The sequence below is a fragment of the Falco peregrinus genome, chromosome 5 (genome assembly GCF_023634155.1).
Source record: "Falco peregrinus isolate bFalPer1 chromosome 5, bFalPer1.pri, whole genome shotgun sequence".
Lineage (NCBI taxonomy): Eukaryota > Metazoa > Chordata > Aves > Falconiformes > Falconidae > Falco > Falco peregrinus.
This window is the reverse complement of record NC_073725.1, coordinates 101,464,692-101,486,602: the sequence shown is the minus strand read 5'-3', so window position 1 is coordinate 101,486,602 and position 21,911 is coordinate 101,464,692. Positions and strand designations below refer to the sequence as shown.

Sequence of the window (21,911 nt, the reverse complement as noted above, 5' to 3'; positions counted from 1 at the left end):
CCCTTGCATTCCCTGCCCTCTCTTGCAACCCAGCAAAGCACCTCTCCTGTTGCTGCCTTCCCCTGCCCCTGCAATCCCTGTGCCCACAGGAGGGGCCAAGCAGGAGCAAGGCCGTGCTGAGGCAGGGCAGCCGCTGCTCAGCTCTCCCTCTCCAACAGGAGGGATGGATCCCTACATCACATTGCTCTGCTCACCCTGGCAGTGGGGAAAGCAGCAAGAGCCATCCCGGTCCCACAGCACAGGGTCCTGCCAGGGAAGGGCTCACTGGGGTCTCCCTTGGGAGGGGGTTTTCCTACAGGCTCTGGCATGCCCCTGCCCAGGGCAGGATAACCAGGGACAACACAACTCCAGCGGGGTAAAATTCCACGTGTTTCATTTATTTGAGGTGCTATGTCACCTCCTAGGCACTGAGCTACAGGGCACCTCTGTGCTACATCAGACATTGACTGGGTCTACGACGACACAGCACTCACTGCTACACACACGGCACGGACATGCCGTGGCACGGATGGGGCCGGATGGGGCAGTGCAGCCAGCGACGGTCCTGCCACCGCTGCTCCCTCCATGCTGCTGGCCACAGCCCTCCCACCAGGCAGGATTTTGCCCGGGGCTCCACTGCCACAGCGCCGCAGGAGCCAAGAGGGGTTTCCGAAGCATGGCAAGAAACCGTGGCTGCTCCGGCGCTTGGCGTCATGGGACAGCAGCTCCCCAGAGCTGGGTCACCCACACGCACAGATGCTTACACACCCCGTCCCCATCTTCAGGCACTTGGTGCTCAGCTGGGGCTGGTCCCTGGGGCCCTGGTCAGGGTGCCTCGCGCAGGCACAGTGCCTCAACAGCACCGCTGGGACCCTGGGCCACCCCACCAACAATGAAGAGCAGGCTGGGTGCCGGGCAGCTGGAGCAGGAGCAGCGGCCGGTGGGCATGGGGGGCAGTGGCTCCCACTTCTTCTGTGAGAGGCTGAACCCTTCCACCGAGTCCAGTGGGCAGGACTGGTTCCCTGTGGGAGACAGAAGGGCATCAGCTCCACCACAGCCCTCCCCAAACCCCAGGATATGCCTTTCCCTCTTCACACATCTCTGATGCCCCAGCAGCAGCCGGTCCCCGAGCCCTGGGCTGTAGGGGCTCTGCGATCCCAGAGGAAATTAGCAGGGGCACAAGAGGATTAGTGGTGTCCCTGCAGGGAAGGCTACTGGCACTGACGCTGCACTGCTGGCTCTGCCCCCGCATCCATCACCGGGGGATAAGGGAAGGCAGTTCCAGCTGTAGCAGGGCTCAGAAGCAATGCCACGCCACAGGGATCTGGCCAGCACCGCTCGCCTTCGCCATCACCTTCTTCTGCCCTGCAGCAGGAGGTCCACCTCAGCCCGGGTGAGCCCAGTGGGGCTGGCAGCACTCACTGCAGGGCTGGAGGTGCCACAGACAGTGCCGGGCTCCCCGGCCAGCCCTCCCCGCTGCATCCCTGCTGCTGAGTGACAGCACTGACCTTTCCCCAGCTCTCTCTGGAGAGGGACGCGGCGCTGCAGCCCTAAGTGGTGGGGCTGAGCCGGTGTGGGCTGTGCAAGCCTGGTATGCTGCATGTGAGCTGGGGAAAGCCTGGCCAGGGGGTGAAAGGGGCAAGTGGCACTGGGGCCAGTATGCGGGGCAGGGCAGTAGTGTCCCCCCAGCACTTGGGGGGCACAGGAGAGATGTGGCTGCAGTTGGTGCTGTAGTACCCCCATGTTTTTGTACAGCCGACCTCCATGCTGTCACACAGGTCACCAATGTGCCACAAGGAAACATGGCCACACGCATACCCCTGGCATTACCAAGGCCACCCACAGCCACCACTCTTCCTCCCAAGCAGCCAGCCACGAAGTCGGCTCTCTTCTCCCTCATGCGGATGGCGCGGCTTGGCTTGCTCCATGCACCTGGGGGTGAGAGGGTGTGAGCATCGCCTGCTGGGCTCCTCTCCACACACTGAGGCCAGGACACTCCCAGGCTAATGGCTCCCTGGGGCTAGGGAGTGCAGGACAATACTTGCCATGGGTGCAAGGGGCTAACACTCAGGGTCTGGATGACCTGTGTCTGTCAGGCATGGACACCCCTCACCAAGACCTAGGGAGGTATCCTGGACCCACAGAGGATGCTCCCACCCCACCCAGGGACACAGAGCTCACCCTGTGCAGGATCAAACATCTCCACGGTGTTGACGAAGTGGGGACGGGAATAGAAGTTGTGAGGCCCTGGCTGCTGCAGCCCCCCAAGGCTGAAAACGACGCCGTCGGCCATGGCGCAGGCAGCGAAGGCGCGGCGGCTGGGCACGCTGGGGTAGCGTGTCCAGCTCCTCGTCTCCAGGTCAAAGGCCTCGAAGGCGGTGACAGGCAGCTTGCCCTGCCGGCCCCCTGTGCACAGATGAGACGCTGCGGCTGCCAGCACCCCGAGCCGGCACCATCGGTGGGCTCAGCACGCAGGATGGGGCCCGCCAGCTGCAGTGCTGGGGTGGGAGGGCAGGACAGAGCCACCCTGGGGTGCACCAGGCCACTCCCTGGGTTGGGGAGGCAGCAAGGGGAGAGGGCAGGGGTGTGGGGGGATGCTCAGCTCGCTCCAGCAGCACCTACCCAGGACGAAGATCTTGTTGCCCTGCAGGAAGGCAGAGGCCCCATAGCAGGGGGTGGGCATGGAGGGCAGGGGCTGCCAGTAGTCCTTTGCTGGCTCGTAGACACGGACCAGTGCCTGGGGAGAGGTGTCCACACCCATTCCCCCCAGCGCATAGACAGCCCCGTCTGCAAAAGAGGCAGTGGTGAGAGTGGGGGGGCCACGGGCAGCACTGCAGGGCTGGGAGCCCCCACCCCATGCCCTCCAGGACAGGCAGCGCAGGTGCTGCCGAGCCCCACAGCCAGCTGCTGCTCCCAGGGTGGCAGGGGACGATTAGTGTGGCCACACCTGAGCCCAGCAGTGCCCTGACCCCGCTGGGACCCTCGCACCCCGCTCTCCACCCCATCCATCAGGCACAGAGCAGAGCACAAGGCCATCAGCTCTAATTATTCTCGGCAGTACCATCTCCCTGGAGACACCATGGCAACACAGCCATGCTGCCAAATCCTGCTCCCATTCCTGGTGAGGCCAGCACCCCTGCCCACTCCCACCCCTGCCCTGCCATCCCCTCTGCCCTGCCCACACTGCTGCTGCCTAGGGCCATGCCACGGCATCCCCAACCAGGGAACAGACATGGGCACTGCATACGGAGACCAACCTCGGCTCCTGGCATGCAGGCTGCCAGGCTGTGCCAAGGCTCGAAGGCTGCTCAGCAAAGTTTGGGCAGAAATCACAACGTGTTCAACACACAGCACACCGAGTCAGGCTGGAGCAGAGTGCTTGGCCACCCCAGTATGGCTCCCAGCCAGGGCAGCTGGGGAAGGCCCTTGTGCCCACACCACCCAGCCCTGGGCTGCAACAGGGCTGCTGGGCAGGAGCATGACTCTGCCATTAAGTGGCAAGTTCAGCTGCTGGGTGAAAGCTGCATCCCAAGCAGCAGCAGGATGCAAATCCCACCCAAGTGTTCCCCACCCCTGCATCCCCGCTTCTCCAGACAGTAGAAGTACCTGCATCCGAGTCACAGCCCCAGCCCTCACCTCTCTGCACGGCCGAGATGCCCATGGAGGGCTGAGCCAACGCTGCCTTCTTCTCCCACTTGCCCTCATCCACGTGGTAGACCTCAACGGAGGCAAGGGGGCTCTGTGCCACGTCCACGCCACCCACCACAAAGATCTGCTTTCCCAGGGCGAGGGCAGCGGCACCGGCCCGTGGCGTGGGCAGCGGTGGGAGCGTGGTCCAGTGCTGGGCTGGGAGGTCGAGCACCTCAGCGGTGCCCAGGGCTCGCCCACCAGCCCCGCAGCCGCCCAGCACAAAGAGCTGCCCGTCGCGGTGCGTGGTGCTGCAGTACACGCGCCGTGTGGGCATGGCGGGGAAGGTGGCCCATGTGAAGGCGCCCACGCCTGCCGCCATGGGCCGGCTCAGCCACCCCGGGGGTCCCCGGGCCCTGGCTCTGCTATGACACCCATCCGGCCCGGCTCTGCGCTGGCCTGGTTCTGCCCACCACCTCCTGTGGGGAGAGCACCCAAGTCAGTGCCCAGGCACTCATGGCTCCCACCAGCCCCAGTAAGACAGCTCCCCTCAGCAGTGACAGCCCCTGCTCCCCAAGGCTTCCTGCCTGCATGCCGGGGCTCCCTGCCCTCCAAGGCTCCCTGCTTCCCAGGGCTCCCCACCTGCCCCACATGGCTCCCCGCCTGCCCCCCAGGGCTCCCTGCTTCCCAGGGCTCCCCGCCTACCCCCCAGGGCTCCCTGCCTGCCCCCCAGGGCTCCCTGCTTCCCAGGGCTCCCCGCCTGCCCCCCAGGGCTCCCTGCTTCCCAGGGCTCCCCGCCTGCCCGCACCAGGCTCCCACTCCCCGGGGCTCCTGATGCACAGCCTGCACCCACCAGGGCTCATGCATCCCAGGGCTCCCAGCCCGCACCCACTGGGCTTCCCCACCTGCACCCCGGGGCTCCCCACCTGCACCCACTGGGGCTCCCCCACCCTGGGATTCCCCTCCCTGCACCTATCAATGTTCCTGCACCCTGAGGCTCCCTCCCTGCCCCCACTGGGGCTCCTGCACCCCGGGTCTCCTCACCTGCACCCACCAGGGCTCCTGCACCCCGGGGCTCCCCACGTGCACCCACTGGGGCTCCCATCCCCTGAGCTCCTGCTCCCCAAGGCTCTCTGCCCGCGCCCACCAGGGCTCCTGCCCCCCGAGGTTCCCGCACCCCGGGCTCCTGCTCGCGGGGGCTCCCGGTGCACAGCCTGCGCCCACCGAGACTGCTGCACCCCGGGGCCCCCTGCCCGCACCCCCCGGGGCTCCCGGGGCACAGCCCGTACCCCCCCGAGGCTCCTGCTCCCGGCGCGCATCCCGCAACCAGCGGACCGCTGCTTTCCGCGGTCCCGCCACACCGCCCGCACCCCCGGGGCTCCCGTCGCAGCCCGCCCCCCCGGACCACCACCGGCAGCGGGGCAGGGACCGCGGCCGCGCTCACCTCTCCGGCCGCCGCTCCGCTCTCCCCGCCGCTCCGCGCCGCCGCCCCGCGCCGGGCCCGCCCGCTGCCGGTGGGGGCGGCGCCGCGCCCGCCCCGGCCCCCCCGCCGGGCCCCGCTCCGCTCCCCTCCGCCCGGTGCTGCCGTGCCCCGGTCCCGTTCACCTCGCCGGAGAGCAGCCGCCCAAGGATGAGGGGCTGCAGAGACCCCTCGGTAGCAGCCGGGCCCCTGGCCGCACGCAGGCGGGGCCACCCCAGCACCGGGTCACGGAGCAGAGAAGCCACCGTCCTGCCCTGGAGCGGACCCCTGCCCACCACCACTGCCTGAGCTCGGCCCCCCTCTGAGCACCACCTTGCCAGGGTCTCTCAGCAGCGTCAGGAAGCTGCACACGGGTCCCAAACCCTCTTCTGTCACTTTGTCCCCACTTGGCTGAGCCCTGCAAGTGAACATGCTGAGAAAGGCGCCTTCCACCCACCAGCACAGGCAGGAAACTCACACCAGAAACGAGCTAGAAAGGTTTGCTTTAAAAACAGGCAGGAGTGCCATGGCATTGCTAGCTCTGCTGCGGAGAACACCACAGCGCAGGCAGCACTTGGGCACGCCACCGATAACACTGCGCTCACCCCGGCACCTGCTCTGTACCAGTCACTGGTGCGGGAGTGGGGAGTGTAACACTGCGTGGCTGCTGGCATTGCAGCCGTGGCCCTCACACGGCAGCAGGCACCACGGGCGGCACTGCCTGCAGAGAGGCCCCAGCCAGGCAGGCAGCTCCCCAGTGCCGCCCAGAAAAGGGAAGTAATTTCCCCCAGGGATCCCATCACACAGGCTCCCTGGATGCTTGTGCTTGGGCATGGAGGCTCCTGGCAGGACCGAGCAGGCACGTCACACACCAGAGAGGGGACAGCTTGAAGCAGGAGCCCAGCCTGGGACTTTGCCTGCCTGCACCAGGAAGCAGGGAGTATCCCAGTCCAGAGCCCCTCAGCCCTGAGAAGTTGCATCACTGTCCATCCTACTGCTGGCTCAGGGTATCCTTCCCTGCACAGGCCAGGTAGCGTTCGTAGTTCTCCTCACATCTCCTCACGCAGCGCAGGAAATAGTCCTCGTCGGCAATGGCCTCCAGCAGGTCAGTCTGCACCAGGCAAACGTTGTACAGCTCCGAGGTGGGAGCACACCTGGGGCTGCTGCTGCCCTGCTCTGAAAACACCTGCAGAGAGAGAGCAGTCACCGAAGCACTCGCACCCTCTGCGGGCAGCAGTGCCAGGGCTGTGCCCAGCACAAGCACAGAGCCTGGCAGCAGCACGCACACCCTGTGGCACCTTGCCCTGCCCTCCTCCCCAGCCAGGCGCCTACACACTGGCTGTGGGGCAGTGGGAGAGGGCAAGGGCTCCCATCTCTAGCAGTGAAAGGTGAAGTTTCTCCAGATCTCCCCTCCCTCCCAGAAAGTGCTTTTGGTTCCAAACCAGCTTGTCACAAATGTGGCTGGGGCTCCCCTAAGGAACAGGCTGCACCACACAGCTGGAAGAAAATGGCTCTGTGGAGCAGCCAAGCCCCAAAAAACCTCTGCCAACAGCTCTTCCTTTGTTGCACAGGAGGGAACAGGGACTTCACCTTCTGATCTTTACCAGGGATCTGGTAAGATCTGCCTAAGGCCACCTGGCAATCTGTTTCCCTCCCGGCACTGCTCTCACAGTCACTGACACGGGGACAGCCCTGCAGAGCTGGTGACACAAGAGAAGGGGAAGCTGGCATCCAGCCTACCGATCCTGACTGCAGGACAGCAAAGTCCCAGCAGCGGGGATGAGTCCTGCCAGCGAGACACTCAGCTGCGACCCAGACCCCAGTGAGATCTGCTGCCACCATAACTTGATGCTGTCTGATCCTTGTGGGGGGAGCCCGGGGGCTGACTGCACAGCTGCTCCAAGACAAGCTGAGCAGCCCAAATGACCAGCCATGCTGGGTACAAATGACACAAGGAGGAACTCCTTGATAAGGGAAACAGACCGAGGCTGAAAGGCAGCAAGTGGAGCTGCATGAGCCACGCTTTGGCTGCTACAGACATGCAGGCAGCAGCTGCTGTGTGCAGGGGCCTCAGGTTCTCAGCGGAGCAGTCTGCAGTAATTATCCCTGAATCGGGCGCAGCACAGACCAAAGCCTATTCCTGACAGGTTTGCTCCAGGCAGCAACAACTCCTGCCACCAGCTGCAAATCCACAAGCTGAGAGAGCTTGTATGGAAGGAAATAGCCGACGGGCATCTCATCCCTCACCACTCCCCAGCTGCCTGGCAAACGCTGCTGACCATTCACCGGCTGCCTCATGCTTCCCCCTCCCCGCCACATGGATGGAAACAGGCAGGGGTTCAGGCTTGCCTGTGCATCTGCAGCTCTTGTTCGAGCATTGACAGTTGTCCAACTGCCAGGCGCGTTTCTGTCTGCATAAATGTTCCTTTTCCAAGCATGCTCTGCCACAAACACTGCCCTTTCAGTTCGGTGCCACAGATGAGCTGCAGCTGCGTGCTGAGGCTGACTGGCCTGCCACGACTGCTGCTGCTGCCGGGAGCGGGGCTGACTCACCCCGGCGGAGCAGAGGTGCTCGGCAGTGAGCACAGGCAGCCAGCACCTGCTGTTCTCTGCTGATGGCCAATCTCACCCTCCCTGTGGGCAGCCCTGTGCATTGCTGCCACTAACGCTGGTGGCGTGGGCTGCAGCGACGCCGGGGCTATGCCTCGACCCCCCTTTGCAAACTCATGCTCATGCAGAGGGGGCAAAATGTGCCTGACTTCACCGGGGACACCCCCTACTGCAGGCAGCTGGCACCGGAGGGACCTTCAGCCGCCTACCTGTGGATGAACAATGGTGTCTGCATCGTCCAGCCGGATGTTGTCATCGATGAATATGTGGTGAACACTGGGATCGTGAGGGTCAATCCACAGGGGCTTCCCACCCTGGGAAGAAAACTGATTCCTGGCCCACCTGAAACAGCAAGCAGGACAAGGAGCAGTCAGGGGAGGGAGAGGGCGACAGGTCTTGGCTAAAGCAGGCCAGGCTGCACTGCGGGCTCAGGGCAACCTCTGAGTCAGGAAAGCAGAACGGAGACCATCCTGTCCCTCTGCCTGCTGCTGCCTCCTGGGAAAGAGGCATTTTGCAGCAAGGTGACAAATCAGGGGGTGTTTTCAGAAAAGCAGAAGGTACACCAGGGGATGGGGACCTGAGAAAAGCCCCATCAGGCTGTGCACTGGCAAAGTGGGGAACATGTAAGTGACAGGGGCCCCAAGAACATAAAGACATCAAAACTAAGAGCTATCCCAAACCAGGAGAAGCTTCAAGAGTTACAGGAGAGAAGAAAATGCTCAATTCACTTCCTCAGTGCCTTCTCACCAGTCAAAGTGGTCTTGGAAGCCTCCAATTCCCTGAAAGGAGCTGAAGTAATCATAAAGCTTTCTTCCATCTTCCCGGGTGGCCAGCCGCTCTGCTCCCCTTGTTAGCACCACCTCTCGCTTGCTGCAGCGAATCCGGCCAGGGGTGAGGTCCACAGGGAGCTGCAGGACCAGAGAGCAGGAGAGCAAAGGTTTCCAAAGTGGACAAGTTGTTTTGTGCTGCACGAAGCAGCAGGGTAGAGACTCCCCACCACTGCAGCGTGGGAGGATGGCACTGGGGAGATGATAAGAGGAGGTGTGGAACCCCCCCCAGCCAAAAATCAACTCTTTCCCAGGGATGGACAGGAGTGACCTCCTAGCTGCACACTGCCCCTCTTTCTATCTCTATTCCCCATCAACGCTCCAAGGCACCAATGAAGCAGCTTCTGGAGCTCATTCGCAGCATTCTGACCCAGTGCGTTGCTGGGGGCAGCACAGCTGCAATCGGCTCTGAGCCAGGGAGCCCTGTTCTGCTGCAGGAGCCCCATTCTGCTGCAGCAGCCCCTCTCTGGGCAACGGGATGCTCTGTCCAACCCAGGATATCCCAGGAGGAGACCTTTCCTGTGCAGGATCCATATGCACATGTGCTCCCCTGCAGCTACCAGCTGCATCCCGAGATGCCGGCTGGCTTAGCAGGCCGGCTAAGCGGCTCAGGAGCAGCCCAGCGTGGGGAGCTCCGTGCCAGGCCCCCGTGGTGCCACTCACCGCCACATCCCGCAGGGTGGGGAACTGGGGGTGCTGCCCAGCCAGGGCGCAGCTGACGGCCCGGAGGGCACGGGGCAGGTCTGTGCCGAAGGTCCTGAAGATGACAGAGAACGCCCTCCCCTCCCGGTGCAGGGTGTCCAGGAGGCGGAAGAAGGCAGGCAGGATCAGGTGGTAGCGCAGGTCCGGTTCCCCCTGCACCGAGAGGACATCGTGTGGCTGGCCCGGCCACTCCAGCAGCCGCAGGTGGCGGGCATGCAGGCTGCTGAAGCACCGGCCCGGGTCCGTCTCGGTGAAGGCGGGGTCCCGGCCGTGGCAGCGGTAGTAGCTGAGGGCACCGGGGCAGGGGGGACCCAGGGAGGGGCGGTCACTTGCCCACTGCCACTCGCCTACAAGAGAGGAGGGTGCTCAGCTACCGCCGCCTGCCCGGACCCCCTGGACCTGGCACCCCCACCCCTCCCAGGCCCTGGCACCCCCACCCCTCCCAGGCCCTGGCTCCCCCAGCCCCAGCTCCTCCAACACCAGTCCCCCCCCGACCCCCGGCATCCCCGGTCCCCCCCAGCCCCAGCCCCCGGCATCCCTGGCCCCAGGCACCCCAGCCCCTGGCATCCCTGGCCCCAGTCCCCCCAGAGTCCGCCATCCCAGTCCCCCCAGCCCCCGGCATCCCTGGCCCCAGTCCCCCCAGAGTCCGCCATCCCAGTCCCCCCAGCCCCCGGCACCCCCGGCAATCCCGGCTCTGGCTCCCCCCGCGCCAGTCCCAGCCCCCCAGACCCTGGCACCCCCAGGCGCCGGCATCCCCACCTCCTCCCCCGGCCCCGGCCCCCCGAGTCCCAGCCGTCCCAGCCCCCGGCATCTCCGGTACCCCAGACCCCTGCGCCCCCCGATCCCGGCTCCCCAAGGTCCCGGCATCCCCGGCCCCGGCGCTCACCGGCGGCTCCGGCGCGGCCCCAGGTGACGGTGCTGAGGAAGCTGTTGAGCGCCGCCCGCGGGCCCTGCCCCGACACCGCGTCTGCCGCCACCACCGTATTGTTCAGGTCCACGTGCAGCACCAGCCGCCGCCGTCGCCGCCCGGCCCCGTCGTTCATCGCCCCGGAACCGGCCCCGCCACCGGAACCGGCCCCGGCCGCGCGGCCGTTACCTGGAAACGGCGCCGCTTCCGCCGGCCGGCGCCCCCTGCCGGCCCGGGGCTGCGCCACGGGACAACGCGCGCCACCGGCGCCCCTACCGCCGATGCCTCGAGCGCGGCGGGGCGGAGGCGGGGCGGAGGCGGCGCGGCGGGGGCGCGGCCCGGGCGCACCGGGAGGGGGCGTGACCGAGCCCGTGCCGCCGCTGAGGGCGTGGCCGCGGCCCGCGGAAGGGGGTCGGAAGCGGAAGTGGGCGGTGCGTCCTGCGCTCCCCGGGCGGCCATGTTGGAGCGGCGGTCGTAGGGCAACGGCGGGCGCGGGTCTGGCGGCGGCCGGTAGGTTGGGGCCGGCTGTGTCCGGGCCCCGCGCTCCCGGGTGAGGGCGCTGCCGAGCCGCCCGGCTCGGCGGCCCCCGGGCGCTGGAGGCGGAGCCGCGGCGCTGGGGGCCCCGCCCCGGCCCCCGCCCCGGCCCCCGCCCCCCCCTTAAGGCCTGGGACCGGCGCGGGCCGAGCCGGGGGGGCCCGCACCCGCTGTCTGCATCAGTCACCTCCCCGCAGCCCCGCTGGGAGGGCACCGGCCTCGGGCCGCGCTCCCCGCCCCGGGGCCCGCCCGGCCGGCGGGCCCAGGGCGCCCGGCCAGCGCTCCCGGCGGCCCCTCCTTACCGGGCCGGGCCGAGCCCGGGGCGGGGCGGGGCGTGCGGGGGCAGCGAGGGACGGGGCCGCTGGGGAATGGGCATCCACGCCACCGAGGGGTGGGCCAGGAGGGGAGGCCGAGCCCGGGGGGTGGCGGCCCCCCGCCGCGCCCCCCGTGGGTCCCCAAGCCAGCCCCTGGCCCCGCGGGCTGCCCCGGCCCGGCGCCCGGGCCCTGCCAGCGGCCGGCTTGGCCCTCGGAGCTCCCGGGGACGCGCAGCGGAGCCCTTCCCTCGAGCGGCCGGGCCCCGGCCTGCGCTGGCATCGCTCGGGCCTGGCGGGGGGGGTCCTGCCGCGCGGTGCCTGCCTACATGCCGGCAGCGCTGAGGGTCTGGGGTCCCTGTGGCACTTTAGCCAGGGTGCGTCCCCCGGTAGTGTGCCAAGTGAGGGAACCTGCTGTGGGGTCGACAGACTTGGGGTGTGCCTGCCTGGGGCCGGCCTTCACCCCTCTGCAACTTGCACTGCACAAAACGAGATCAAGTGGATCGATGCTGAGATGTCCTGTCCCCGATGAGATGTCACAACCTCTTCATTCAACATCAGAATACCCCCAAAGGTGTCCCAGCTCTTCCTGGGCATGCTGCAGCCTGAAGACGATCCATTTTGCATCCTGTGGAGTGCGCGGTGTTATTCGTGCTTCTCTGTTGGTTTCTCTCTCTCTCTACCAGATCAGGATTAAGTTTTACATCCGTACTTGCTTCGCTGCGTCTGCTACCATTTGCTTGTTCACTGTGGAGGTGACAAATCTCACCACTGGCCAATGATGCTGGCCGCAGCTCTGTCAGAGCACTTCCCTGCCTGCCTCCCCTCCTCCGTGGGAGATCCCCCGCCTGTCACAGAACTGCATTATCCTCCTCCAAATCCCTCTTCTGCTGTGACGTCTGCAGAACACTTGACTGAGATTAGTCTGTCATGTGGAGGCTTTTACCCCCCTGCTGACCTGTGCTTCCCCCTTCTGTGGCTGCTTTTGACTTGTGTTTCTTCCCTGCTTGTGCAGTTGGCGGCGGTACAGGTGCTGCTCTGGGGCTGGCACTCCTGGGCTCTGAGGTTGTGGTGAAACCAAAGTTGTGGGAGGAATGCTGGACATGAGCAGTTCCTTGCTGTGTCTGCTCAGGCGCTAACTTTTCCGTCAGAGCTTTCTTGCCTGCACACTGCCCTCTGTAACAGTGTCTCTAACACCTTCTGCATTTCCATGAAAAGGATTTTTCACTGAGTCCTCCTTATTATTTTCAGAGGTATCAATGAAGCTAAAGATTTTATAACTTTTCAGTGCAGCATCCAGGTGCAGAGCCGGCAAGGCCACCAGCTTGGCATGAGAGGATCGTAGCTCTCCCGGGTGCATCACAAAGTTCTGCCTGCACTGCTCTTCAGTGCCTGTTTTTCATTTAAAGCAATAATTAGTGCTTTTGTCCCAGGCAGACAGCTGTGTGGTGTCCTGAGCATGATCCCGGTGTTGTCCCTCAGGCCACTGTACACTTGGCCTTGGTGATGTGTGTTTCCTTCATGCTGCTCTGCTTGAATTTCCTGCTTCCTCCTCACTTGGCAGCGAGTGCCCTTGGATCAACACCAGTTTGCTGTGACAGCAAGTTGCAGACCGTTGTTCAAACAAGGGAACAGCAAGGAGTGATGTTGCTTTGCCACAGCATTCAGCTTCAATGAAGCACAACTGAAATAGCCTCCAGCTCTGCTGTCAGGTCTTCAGGAGGATGCTGCAGTTTTGGCAGGGACTCAGAATCAATTTTTGGGCAGAATCAGTTAGGAAGCTGGAAAATTGAACATGGTGCTGGGATGGATTTGAGGTGCTCAGGCTTCTTAGTGTCGAGATGGCTCAGTTGTGCTGTTCTCAGAGTGTGCACGGGGAGAGGGTTCAATGAAGGGCTGCTTTACCAAGGGAAGATGAGATCTGGTTACCTGAAGTTGGGGCGTGTCAAACTCAGACTGAAAACAAGCTGCAGATTTTACTGAGTTAACCATTGGAGCCCTTCATCTTGGGATGGGTTGGATGCAATTGCCTGAAATCTTGTTTAGGTTTGAGGATATTTCTGAGAGGTGTTTTAGTTTTACTTCAGAGAAAATTTAGTGATGGGATTTTCTTGATTATGCTTCTAACTTGGGTTATGCCCAGAATCTGACCCGATGTTTGTGAGTAGCCACGCCTGGGCTCAATGGTTTCAGGTCCCTGCTTAAAAATGCAAGGTGATTTCAGTTGCTGTAAGCTAACTGTCTTCTCTCTTCTTTTGAGGTGTCAAGGGTTGTTTTTACAGTCATTTGGACCTTTTTGAAGTGCCCACTTGCCTAATGCCATGAATATTGCAGTGAACAATGTGGAAGAAAAAGCTGTCCATTCCTGGTCGAGAATTTCCTCTGCGGGACAGAAAGTGCTGGAGGAAGCCCTCCGAGTCTTCAACCCAATGTCCAAGGACCTTTCAGACACAGAGACTCAGCTGGTGGCCTTCATTCAGGGCCTGAAGGAGGAGGGCTACCAGCCCACAATTCTGAGGAGTAAGGATGTGTATGGGTACAGCTCGTGCACAGCAGACATACCAAGCCACACAAAAGAGAGCACTCCTCACAACTGTGCCAAGGCCAGCGACTCTGCTAAGGGTCCAGCCAGAAATGCCGCAGCTGTGGCAGAAGTGTCTGCTTCGCTGAGCAGTGTTTCAGTGAACACTTTGAAAGTCTCTGCTCAGCCCATCTCTAAAGGGAATTCCACAAACCTCCTTCTGAGCTCCTTGAAGCAGACAAGATCTGGCACGTCCAAGGCTGCAGCAGTGGGCTTCCCTACAAGCATGTATCCTGATGTGTATCCAGCCATGAGACTGTCAGTGGTTCTGGAAGCTCTGGTGCCGCTGAAAACTGCCGCGTCCTGTTTGGAGTCCAAGTACACACAAGGGCATCTTGGAATCTTGCCCTCGGACCTTAAACTCCTCAAGGCTTCGGGTCCACTGAGGCGATTTTCTTCAGGCAAGACCACTAAAATAACAGAAGGTAAGGGGTACAAGCGTTTGATAAAGAAAGCACCAGATTCTTCCACCCTCGCTTTAAAGCTTCTGAAGGGGCCAAAGGGTGGAGTGCTACAGGAGAGCAATGCTTGCAAAGCCTCGGGAGTTCTCAATGGGAGGGTCACGGGCAGCTTGTCCCAGGGCTGCACCACAGCATCGCAGTCCAAGACCCTGAAAATCAGAGGTAAGGAAGCTTTGGTGGGGAAAATAGATTGGAAAGACAGCAGCACTCACCGAGAGAGTGTTGGGCAGAAGAAAAGAAGAGCTGCAGAGGCAAGAGAAGCACCACAGAGGAAGAAAGCAAATACCATTCCTATCCGAAATAAATCACAGCGGGCTCCAAGCACTTTAAGCCTGCTGAAATTCCGGGCCATCAAGGTGGGCAACTCTTCCTCTGATGATGAAGTGAGGAGGAGAGCACAGAAGATTCTTAGGGTCAATCTGTCCCCTGTAATCCGAATTCAGCCCTTGTCCCACTCTCATAGCATCCCCTGAGTTTCTTCACTTTGTCACTTTTTTTGTAAGTAAGTAAATACGAGCCCGGCACCAGAGTGTGGAGGAGCTTGAGAGTGACTCTGGATCTCTGCTGCCTGGTGATGATGTGTCGACTAACCTGCAGACAGAGCAGCCTGCACTCATGCTGTTTCTGCCTGCCTACCACTGCTATGCAGAACTGACTGCAGAAATACGAAAACCTGTTCAGGAATGCGGGACGGTGACTCTCACCTGCGGCGAGCCAAGCAGGTTGGAGAGCTCGCTTCCCACAGGTGCTCTTCTGAACGTGGCAGGCTGCGCTGTCATGCAGGGAGAGAACATGGGACTTTCTCACGACATTGATGCACTGTGATACTGCTCTTTTTCAAGCTGTACATGTACTGGTTTTATTTTGAGCAAATTTTATAACTTTATTACCTATATATCTATATATCCATATGTGTGCATATGGCCCAGGAACTGTGGGAAGATGCACTTCCTCCATCCATCTGGGATTGGGTTTGATAGCTTTTGTTCCCCCTCCCCTTCAGCCACTCTTTTGTGGCACGGTGCCAGGATTTCTTTGTGATTCAGTGTTGTGACAGTCTGTTCTGGGCTCTCTTGAGAAGTTCACAGGCAGGCGGAGTTATAGTCGCTTGTTTGTCTCCAGAAATGCCAAGCAATTTGGAGAATTACCAGCTGATAGTTGACTATTGTTTCAATCATATTACCTCGGCGTGGGAGTGGAGGAGTGTTATGGGGTTGTTGCCTGCAAGTCCACCTGACGTCTCTAGGTGCCTCCTCTGTTTGTTGGTAGCACAAGCTCTAAACTCGTGGTAGAGGTTTGCCTCCAAAGAGTGATTCCTCTTCAGCACCCGGTGTTGCTCCACTGCAACAATGCAGAACGTGAACTGTGACCATTAGAGCTGAAGGGCTGGAGCTGTTAGCAGGAATTGCGTAAAGTGTCCAAAGTGTCCTGCCCACTGTGTAACTGTTTTGTTGTTTCAGGATGTTTCAGGAGCAGGTCCTAGGTGCCAGTAGAGAAGACGCGGGCTGTGTTTGAATGTATTAGATACATCCTGCTGTCCCAGAGCTCAGCAGGATATTTGAGCCTGAATTAAAGCTGAAAAGCGGAAGAGTTGAGAGGATATTTGCCAGCACTGAAACATAGAGAGGTTCTTTCTGTCAATTTCTGGGGGTGAAGCAGTAGGAGGGGAGGTTGGCACCACGTTGTGACAGGTGACAGCTTTGCTGTGCTGTTCTGGGATGTTGCGAGAAGGTGTGTGGCAGGTGTGAAAGCTCCCGGAGTGCAGGCTCTGCCCGTCCCCAGGAGGCACTGCAGAACCAGTGCAGATGGCTGCGTTAGCCTTGCTGGCTGGGGGCATGCTGTCAGATGTGAACACAGACCGTGTGCTGGCGGAGCTCGGGTCTGCGCTTCACGAGGAGGGATCTGCGAGCTCCAGGAGAAACACTGTGTTGGAGCGGTAGGTGCTGCCGCTGTCATCTGGCAGGGACTGTCTCTGATGAGATGATCTGTGTTGGGATAATGCAAAAGCAGGACCTGGTGGCTCGAGGAGAGGAAGCAATGTCAGCTCTACACCGCTGTATGTTCAGATCTCTGCAGCAGTGGGCCAGTAATCTACTCATTCTCTCACCAGCTCAGAATACCAGTTGCCTGACCTAGTAATCTCTGTGGACATTGGCTGAAGGGATGAGCTCCCCTGGGAAGCCACAACTCCCCTGTTTCAGCCCCTCCCTAGCACCTGGCTGGATTTCAGTGCTTTGTAAAAGGGGTCAGCATCTGATCCCCAGCTTGGAGAGGAAAACCATGGCACAGAGAGGAGAGAGGAGGTTCATGAGGAAGTGAGAGAGCAGGGAATGGGGTGTCCCATGGCACAAGAGGGATTCTCCCCCTTCATCCAGGTAGAGCAAGGCGGAGGTTTCCCTTGCTGGGTGATTGCAGGCTCTGAATCACGCACTCAGGTTCTGTGTGGTTTTACTGTGCGTATCTGAGTTGCTGTTGGTGATCATAACTTGCAGTGTTTGAGACTGACCTGTGAATGCCGCTCGTTGGCTGCAGAGGAGGAAATATTTTCTTCTGCTTCTGTGTTTTAAAATGCCCTGGCACAGAGTTCCCTGTCCTGACGTGATGCTGGATGAACAGGGATCCTCCATCACTGTTAACTGGCCAAAAATTGCTTTGTCCCTTTTGTTCCCGCTCCTTCAGACCTTTCTCATTCCCACGCTCTCAAATGCCAGGTCTTGCAGTCTTGCACTGGAGTTTCTCTTTTTGGCTGTTTCCTGAGGAGGGCTCTGAACTCCTGCCTGCGCTATTGCTGTCTGACAGCAGCTTCCCTTGTTCCCAGCCCCTTATAAGGGCACCAAGACCTGTCTCTGCAACCGCCTCGAGTGGCGCAGACATCCCAGCTGAGCGCCAGGCCTCTGGTGGGAAAACAACCTGTGCATCAAGGTCTTTTCCAACCTAAATGATTCTGTGATTCTGTGATCAACAAGGCTGAGTTTGGGTTGAGGTTGCTTTTCCTCCAGCCTGAGTGGGAAGCTGAGCACCTGAGGCCAGCTTACCAGGCCACATCTCTCCTCTTGTGTTTCTTCCCCCAGCTGCACGGCTGCCTGCCTTCCCACTCTGTCACCTCATGTCTTTCACGGCTTGGGTCTTTGCCAGTCAAGGACTTGGCTTGTACTGTCGCTTAGTGTGTCCAGCAAAACATACTGCCTTAGCACTACCATGCCTTTCCCAGCACCGAGCGGAGTTCTGCGAAGGCTTGCTGGCAACGGCTCGCCCAGTGTCCTTCCCAGGCCACCAGCTAAAGGTTTTCTGCTCCACAGGGAGAGACAAGCGTTAGAAACGCTTCTGTGTCACTGAGGCTCTTGCCAGGGAAGTGAGCACCCTGTAACTCTGTGCTCAAGGGCTTGCCTGTCCTCAGTCCAGTTCCTGTCAGCTCTTCTGCACGCCTCTAACAGACCACAGGGCCCCTGAGCTACTGGACAGTGCTGGCGCTCAATTCTCTGCCCTCCTGATTTCTCCACTTCTCCCTCCCAGGTGATTTGGGAACTTGGCTGGAAGGATTGCAGCTTGTTATTCACAGAGGGGCTTTACAGCCCCTGATGTCAATGTCGGCAACTGCTGCCTGTCATCCAGTGCTGGCAGACAGGGTGCCTGCAGCCTGGTGGTGGTTTTCTCCACCATCGTTCACCTCGTCGCCGGGTGCAGGTGCTCCTGGTGTCCTGGGCTTTTGACACTCATGGGCAGGAGGCTATAGAAAGGGCTGTGCTGTGGACGCTGCTGTCTGGTGTTTGGGGAAGATGAAGGGCTTGATCAAACCAGACCTGCCTAAGACCTAATGTAACCAGAGATCTCCCTCTAGATGTTGCTTCCACCCCATGTTATCCTGTGACAGCAGAGTAATACTTGCCTCCCAAGGATCTGTACAGCAGTAACTGGCAGGGCACACAGAAATGCGTTGCCTGGAGTGCTGCGGTCTCTGTTGAGCGTGCTGTATGCAGGTTGTTCAGACCTGTTTCTGTATTAGTCACTTTGAATTCATCCAAGTGCCTAACCTGGCCTATGCTGTTCCTGGGCACCGTGACAGCTGAGCGCTTTGGAGACTCTCTTAGGAATGCTTTTACTGCATGGATCTCTGCCACTGTCGCTTCTCAAAATTTTTCAGCCAGTGGTCAAAGGGCTGTTCTTCCAACTGATTTTATGGAAATAATTTCTCCTTTTATTCAGCTGCCAAGAAGCAAGAGTTTATGCTTTGCCTCCACCAGACAAGGTCTTTGAGCTTCCTGTGTGCTTCAGATGTCCGTCAGTGAGGTCCATGGGGAGAGCAGCTTGTCCGGCAGGCAGCTGAAGGGGAAGGTGACATCAGATACCAGTTGAAATCACATTGTTAATTGGTGGAAGTGTTTTGAAGCTCATGTCCACTGTGATCAGATTTCACCATCTGCCACTACTTTTAGTTGGAGAAGTTCCTGCTTGGCCTCTTCCTGATGAACCGTGTAGCGTGGTGCTGCTGCTTCCAAACTGCATCCCCTCGCAAAGCCAGCTGCCATAGCGATCCTTGTACAGAATTTCTTAAGCACTTTTCTGCAAAATAAGAAGGGATTATTTTGTTACTCCCGTTTTGTAGCCCACTGGTGGTTATTTCAGTGTGAGGAGGAGGTGCGCTCCCTGCAGCATTGTGACCACTCAGCTGGCTGGATTCTTCTCAGACCAGGGCATCACCCACCTGCCTGCTGCACTCAAGCTCACAGCGCTGGGGGGCAGTGGGCTGAGACCCCTCATTGCCTGGTGTTTCCTCACACAGAGTTCAGCGAGTCACCAGCTAAGAGCATCGCAGGGAAGTCAGGAGCAGAGCAGCACAGGTAGGTGATGCAGCACATGCGGCTCTGCAGCCCTGCTCTGCAGCTGCCCCTGTTGCACTGTGCGTCCTCCAGCCCTTCCTCATACACCAGCAGCATTTCTCCAGTGGTGGAGCTGGTGGAAGTCCCCTGGCTCCAGCTGTGGCAGGAGGGGCTGGGGGGCTTTGGGTTTTGGGCTTGAGCACAGAATTTGAGCTCTTTCAGTTGTGACTTGTGCTGTGTTTGCAGCCAGACCTTGCCAGCATGTGTGTGTGAGTGCAGCCACTCCAGCTGTTCTTCCCCCTTGGGTCCAAGTTCCCTGTCCTGCCTGGGAGCTGGGCCTTTGGCCACGGCACAAGGGACACGTGGGACAGAGAGCAGGTTTGTCTCTCAGCTGCAGCTGGACGGTGTGACACGAGCTGGGCAGTTTCCTGGGCAGGAGGGCAGGTTTAGGTGGGAGGATCCTTGTTCCAGTCATGGTTGGCAAGGTTGGTGCTGGGCTCTGTGGAGCACATGCCACTCAAGCGGGTTTGTTGGTTTGTGTGGGAGTGACAGGTTTTGTTTCAGTCTTCAAAATGGCACTGGCCCGTTTGCTCCTGTGGTCAGGTAGGGACAGCTTTCCAGGAACCAAGGTGGCTTGAGGAGAGGACAGCTGTTCCGGGGCACCTCGCACCTTCTTGATGGTGCTGCAGCCCTTGGCTTTGTGAGCTGGGTGGGCTAGCACCAGCCGTGGAGAGGGCAGCAGGGCAGCTTGCTCCAGGCCTTGTGGTAGGCCTTTGTACTAAAGAGCACCACACCTGGGTTTCCTTCTTCTCACAGCCTGTTCCTGCTGGGAGCTGGGTGCTGTTAGGAAGGTGCCAGGTGCCTCGCTGGCTGGTGGAGCAGAGATCTTGTCCCAGAAGGCAGGAGAGCCAGCCCTCATCACGAGGTCAGCCCCGAGTGTTGAGTGAACTGTGTCTGTAGGTGTGACACCGCTAGCACTCGCAGCTTGGCCAGCTGCTGCCTCCAAAGCCGTGGTGCTGAGTTTGCTTAGGAAGGCTGAGGAGGTCTGCTGATGAAGCGAGAAGCTGGGATTTGGGGAAACCAAAGACGCCAGCAGTGCCTGGCCAGCCAGCTTCTGCTTCTGCTGCAGGAGATCTACAAACAGAGGAGCCGGGTCTGTGGCATACCATAGCACTGCCTCCACTCTGTCCCCTGGGCCACAGCACTGCCTCCACTCTGTCCCCTGGGCCATAGCACTGCCTCCACTCTGTTCCCGCCCAGCTGACGGAGCCTGTCCTGCCCTGTCTGGCAGCACTACACAGGCACTGGTGCGGCAGGCTCTGGGGCACAGGTGAGGGATGCCCTGTTAGAGCGGGTGCCCCTCCTAACCCTAACCCTCCATCCTTCATCAGTTGCACAAACCGGCCTTGTTTGGGTGGCCATGGGGAAGGTCAGCTGCTCCCTGGCTTGCAGAGCCCCCCCATGCATGCCAAGTTGTACCCCTGGATGCCCTCGCAGGGCAGGTAGCACTTCCTATGTGAGCATCTGAAATACCTTCCCCTGTGGGACTGAGGCTTTGCCCCAGGGAGTCCCTTAAAGGCCTTATTATCATCTGGGACTCTCTCCTTGTTGTCTTAATTAGCCCTTTCTGTTCCTGTTGCTACAGGCAGCCTCTGTGAGAGTCTGGTGATTCCCACAGACAGTCAGGCACACAGTGCTGTTGTAAAAGAGAAGGTGCTGCAAAGCTGCCCCCAGAAATACCTCCCCTCCTGCCCCTGCTCCGCCACACTGCCCAGGCCTGGGACGGGACACGACGAGTGTCAGTGTCTGCATTTGTGGTGGGGAAGGCACGGCCGTGTGCTCTTCCTGCCTCCTGGTGCAGAACTCCTGAGGAGCAGCATTTCCCGAGCAGAGGCACAGCGGGCACTCTGAGCGACGGGGGGGGGGTTCTGGGTGGGCACTGACCGACCTCTGCCAACCATCGTCTCTAGGAGAGCCCGTCTCCACGCTGCAGCGTGACTGACCTGCTCCAACTGGGACCGGTGCTGCCGGTTCAGCCGTGGGCATCCCCTGGTGTTTGGGGATGCGGAGCGACAGCTGGGGAGCAGCGACTGCAGCCCGCGGGAGGGCGAGTAACAAACTTTTGTATGGTGAATTTACAACAACTGACCATCTTGTTCTTGAGTGAACTTTTTACTGTTTCATTTGTTTGTGTAGAATGTTTCTGAAGTTATATTAATATTTAATGTTGAATATGAGGCTGGGCTGCTCCACACTCAGTGTTGTATATTTTGGAATGGCATTGTTTAGTGAAAAGACAGCATTAGTATTATTCCAGTCTTCATAGGGAAGGGGATAAAAACCAGACTGTCTTTTTTTTCTTAAATGAAGTGAACTTTTTGTTATGAAGTCCTAGCAGGTGTCCAGCCCTTCAGTAAAATGGTGCTCAGAACCACCCAATGTGTCCAGCTTTTCTTTGGGCCCCGCCAGACTGCTCCTCCCTGGGCTCCTGCTCCTGGCACCGGCACCGTGTGAGCTCAGCGGAATGGTGTCTCCCATGTGCCCAGCTGCTGCGTGGGGCATGCTCAGCTGGAGACCACCACCGCCTTCCTAGTGAGGAAAACCCAATGAGGTTTGAAGTTACCTAAGGCCCATTAAGGAATGTCTGGCTTGGGATGTGAAATGCTCCAGAAGAGTGCCACTGGTGCTGTGCTGGTGTAAACTGGCAAAAATCCACATTCCAGGTTAGTTCCTAGAAACATGCCGGGTCAGTGCTGTGCTGGCAGGTGGTCTGCCAGCTCCTGCTTGGCTGCCCACCTTATGACTTCTCTCTGGATGTGCCCACTCTGCAGCCAGGACCCTGTGGCCGGGTAATTGAACAGAAATGCCATTGTTCTCCTGCCTGCGGGCTGGATCTGGTTTGTGCCACGGGGCCGTCGGTGTGCTGACCTGGCACTAACTGTGGTGGGACTGTGGCCCCGGGCAGACAGCAGCTCCAGTGCCAGAACTCATTCCTTGGGAAGGGAAGTGGTTAAGTGGTTTTCCTCCTCGCTAAGGAAGTTCAGGGAAGGCTTGGCCACCCGCTGAGTGCACTGAAGTTGGTCCAAGCGGGCTGGC

At 60.1% G+C, this 21,911-nt stretch overlaps 3 protein-coding genes across 13 annotated transcripts; 1 reads left to right on the top strand and 2 right to left on the bottom strand.

Moving 5' to 3' along the window:
- Positions 1 to 356: 356 nt before the first annotated feature.
- KLHDC8B (kelch domain containing 8B) lies at positions 357 to 5,124 on the bottom strand. Of its 2 annotated transcripts, none has more exons than XM_055806833.1 (6): positions 5,051 to 5,124; positions 3,616 to 4,085; positions 2,602 to 2,766; positions 2,161 to 2,385; positions 1,798 to 1,911; positions 357 to 1,001 (listed from the first exon to the last, which is right to left on the bottom strand). In XM_055806833.1, the coding sequence occupies exons 2-6, from the start codon at positions 3,986 to 3,988 to the stop codon at positions 805 to 807; spliced, it is 1,074 nt and encodes a 357-aa protein (XP_055662808.1). In that variant the 5' UTR covers positions 3,989 to 4,085; positions 5,051 to 5,124; the 3' UTR covers positions 357 to 804. The 2 variants fall into 2 exon arrangements, with proteins under 2 accessions (XP_055662808.1, XP_055662809.1); XM_055806834.1 differs by having other exon boundaries at positions 1,810 to 1,911.
- Positions 5,125 to 5,549: 425 nt separating this feature from the next.
- LOC106112776 (uncharacterized) lies at positions 5,550 to 10,415 on the bottom strand. Its single transcript, XM_055803704.1, has 5 exons — positions 10,091 to 10,415; positions 9,166 to 9,551; positions 8,423 to 8,583; positions 7,885 to 8,017; positions 5,550 to 6,251 (listed from the first exon to the last, which is right to left on the bottom strand). The coding sequence occupies exons 1-5, from the start codon at positions 10,245 to 10,247 to the stop codon at positions 6,057 to 6,059; spliced, it is 1,032 nt and encodes a 343-aa protein (XP_055659679.1). The 5' UTR covers positions 10,248 to 10,415; the 3' UTR covers positions 5,550 to 6,056.
- Positions 10,416 to 10,514: 99 nt separating this feature from the next.
- CCDC71 (coiled-coil domain containing 71) lies at positions 10,515 to 21,249 on the top strand. Of its 10 annotated transcripts, none has more exons than XR_008747182.1 (5): positions 10,515 to 10,621; positions 13,217 to 13,962; positions 18,779 to 18,836; positions 19,632 to 19,740; positions 21,205 to 21,249. XR_008747182.1 is itself a non-coding variant. In XM_055803703.1 (4 exons), the coding sequence occupies exons 2-4, from the start codon at positions 13,278 to 13,280 to the stop codon at positions 19,660 to 19,662; spliced, it is 774 nt and encodes a 257-aa protein (XP_055659678.1). In that variant the 5' UTR covers positions 10,515 to 10,621; positions 13,217 to 13,277; the 3' UTR covers positions 19,663 to 21,249. The 10 variants fall into 10 exon arrangements, 2 of the variants coding, with proteins under 2 accessions (XP_055659678.1, XP_055659676.1); XR_008747181.1 differs by having other exon boundaries at positions 20,461 to 21,249; XM_055803703.1 differs by having other exon boundaries at positions 19,632 to 21,249.
- Positions 21,250 to 21,911: the final 662 nt, after the last annotated feature.

Excerpts from the sequence above, each read along its gene's own strand:
- KLHDC8B (XM_055806833.1), bottom strand. The coding sequence starts at position 3,988 with ATGGCGGCAGGCGTGGGCGCCTTCACATGGGCCACCTTCCCCGCCATG. Across the intron at positions 2,767-3,615 it reads CATCTCGGCCGTGCAGAGAG|ACGGGGCTGTCTATGCGCTG; the intron begins GTGAGGGCTGGG and ends CCTCTTTTGCAG. Across the intron at positions 1,002-1,797 it reads TGGCCTTGGTAATGCCAGGG|GGAACCAGTCCTGCCCACTG; the intron begins GTATGCGTGTGG and ends TGTCTCCCACAG.
- LOC106112776 (XM_055803704.1), bottom strand. The coding sequence starts at position 10,247 with ATGAACGACGGGGCCGGGCGGCGACGGCGGCGGCTGGTGCTGCACGTG. Across the intron at positions 8,018-8,422 it reads TTCCAAGACCACTTTGACTG|GTGGGCCAGGAATCAGTTTT; the intron begins GTGAGAAGGCAC and ends TTGCTGTTTCAG. Across the intron at positions 6,252-7,884 it reads ACACCATTGTTCATCCACAG|GTGTTTTCAGAGCAGGGCAG; the intron begins GTAGGCGGCTGA and ends CTCTCTCTGCAG.
- CCDC71 (XM_055803701.1), top strand. The coding sequence starts at position 13,278 with ATGAATATTGCAGTGAACAATGTGGAAGAAAAAGCTGTCCATTCCTGG.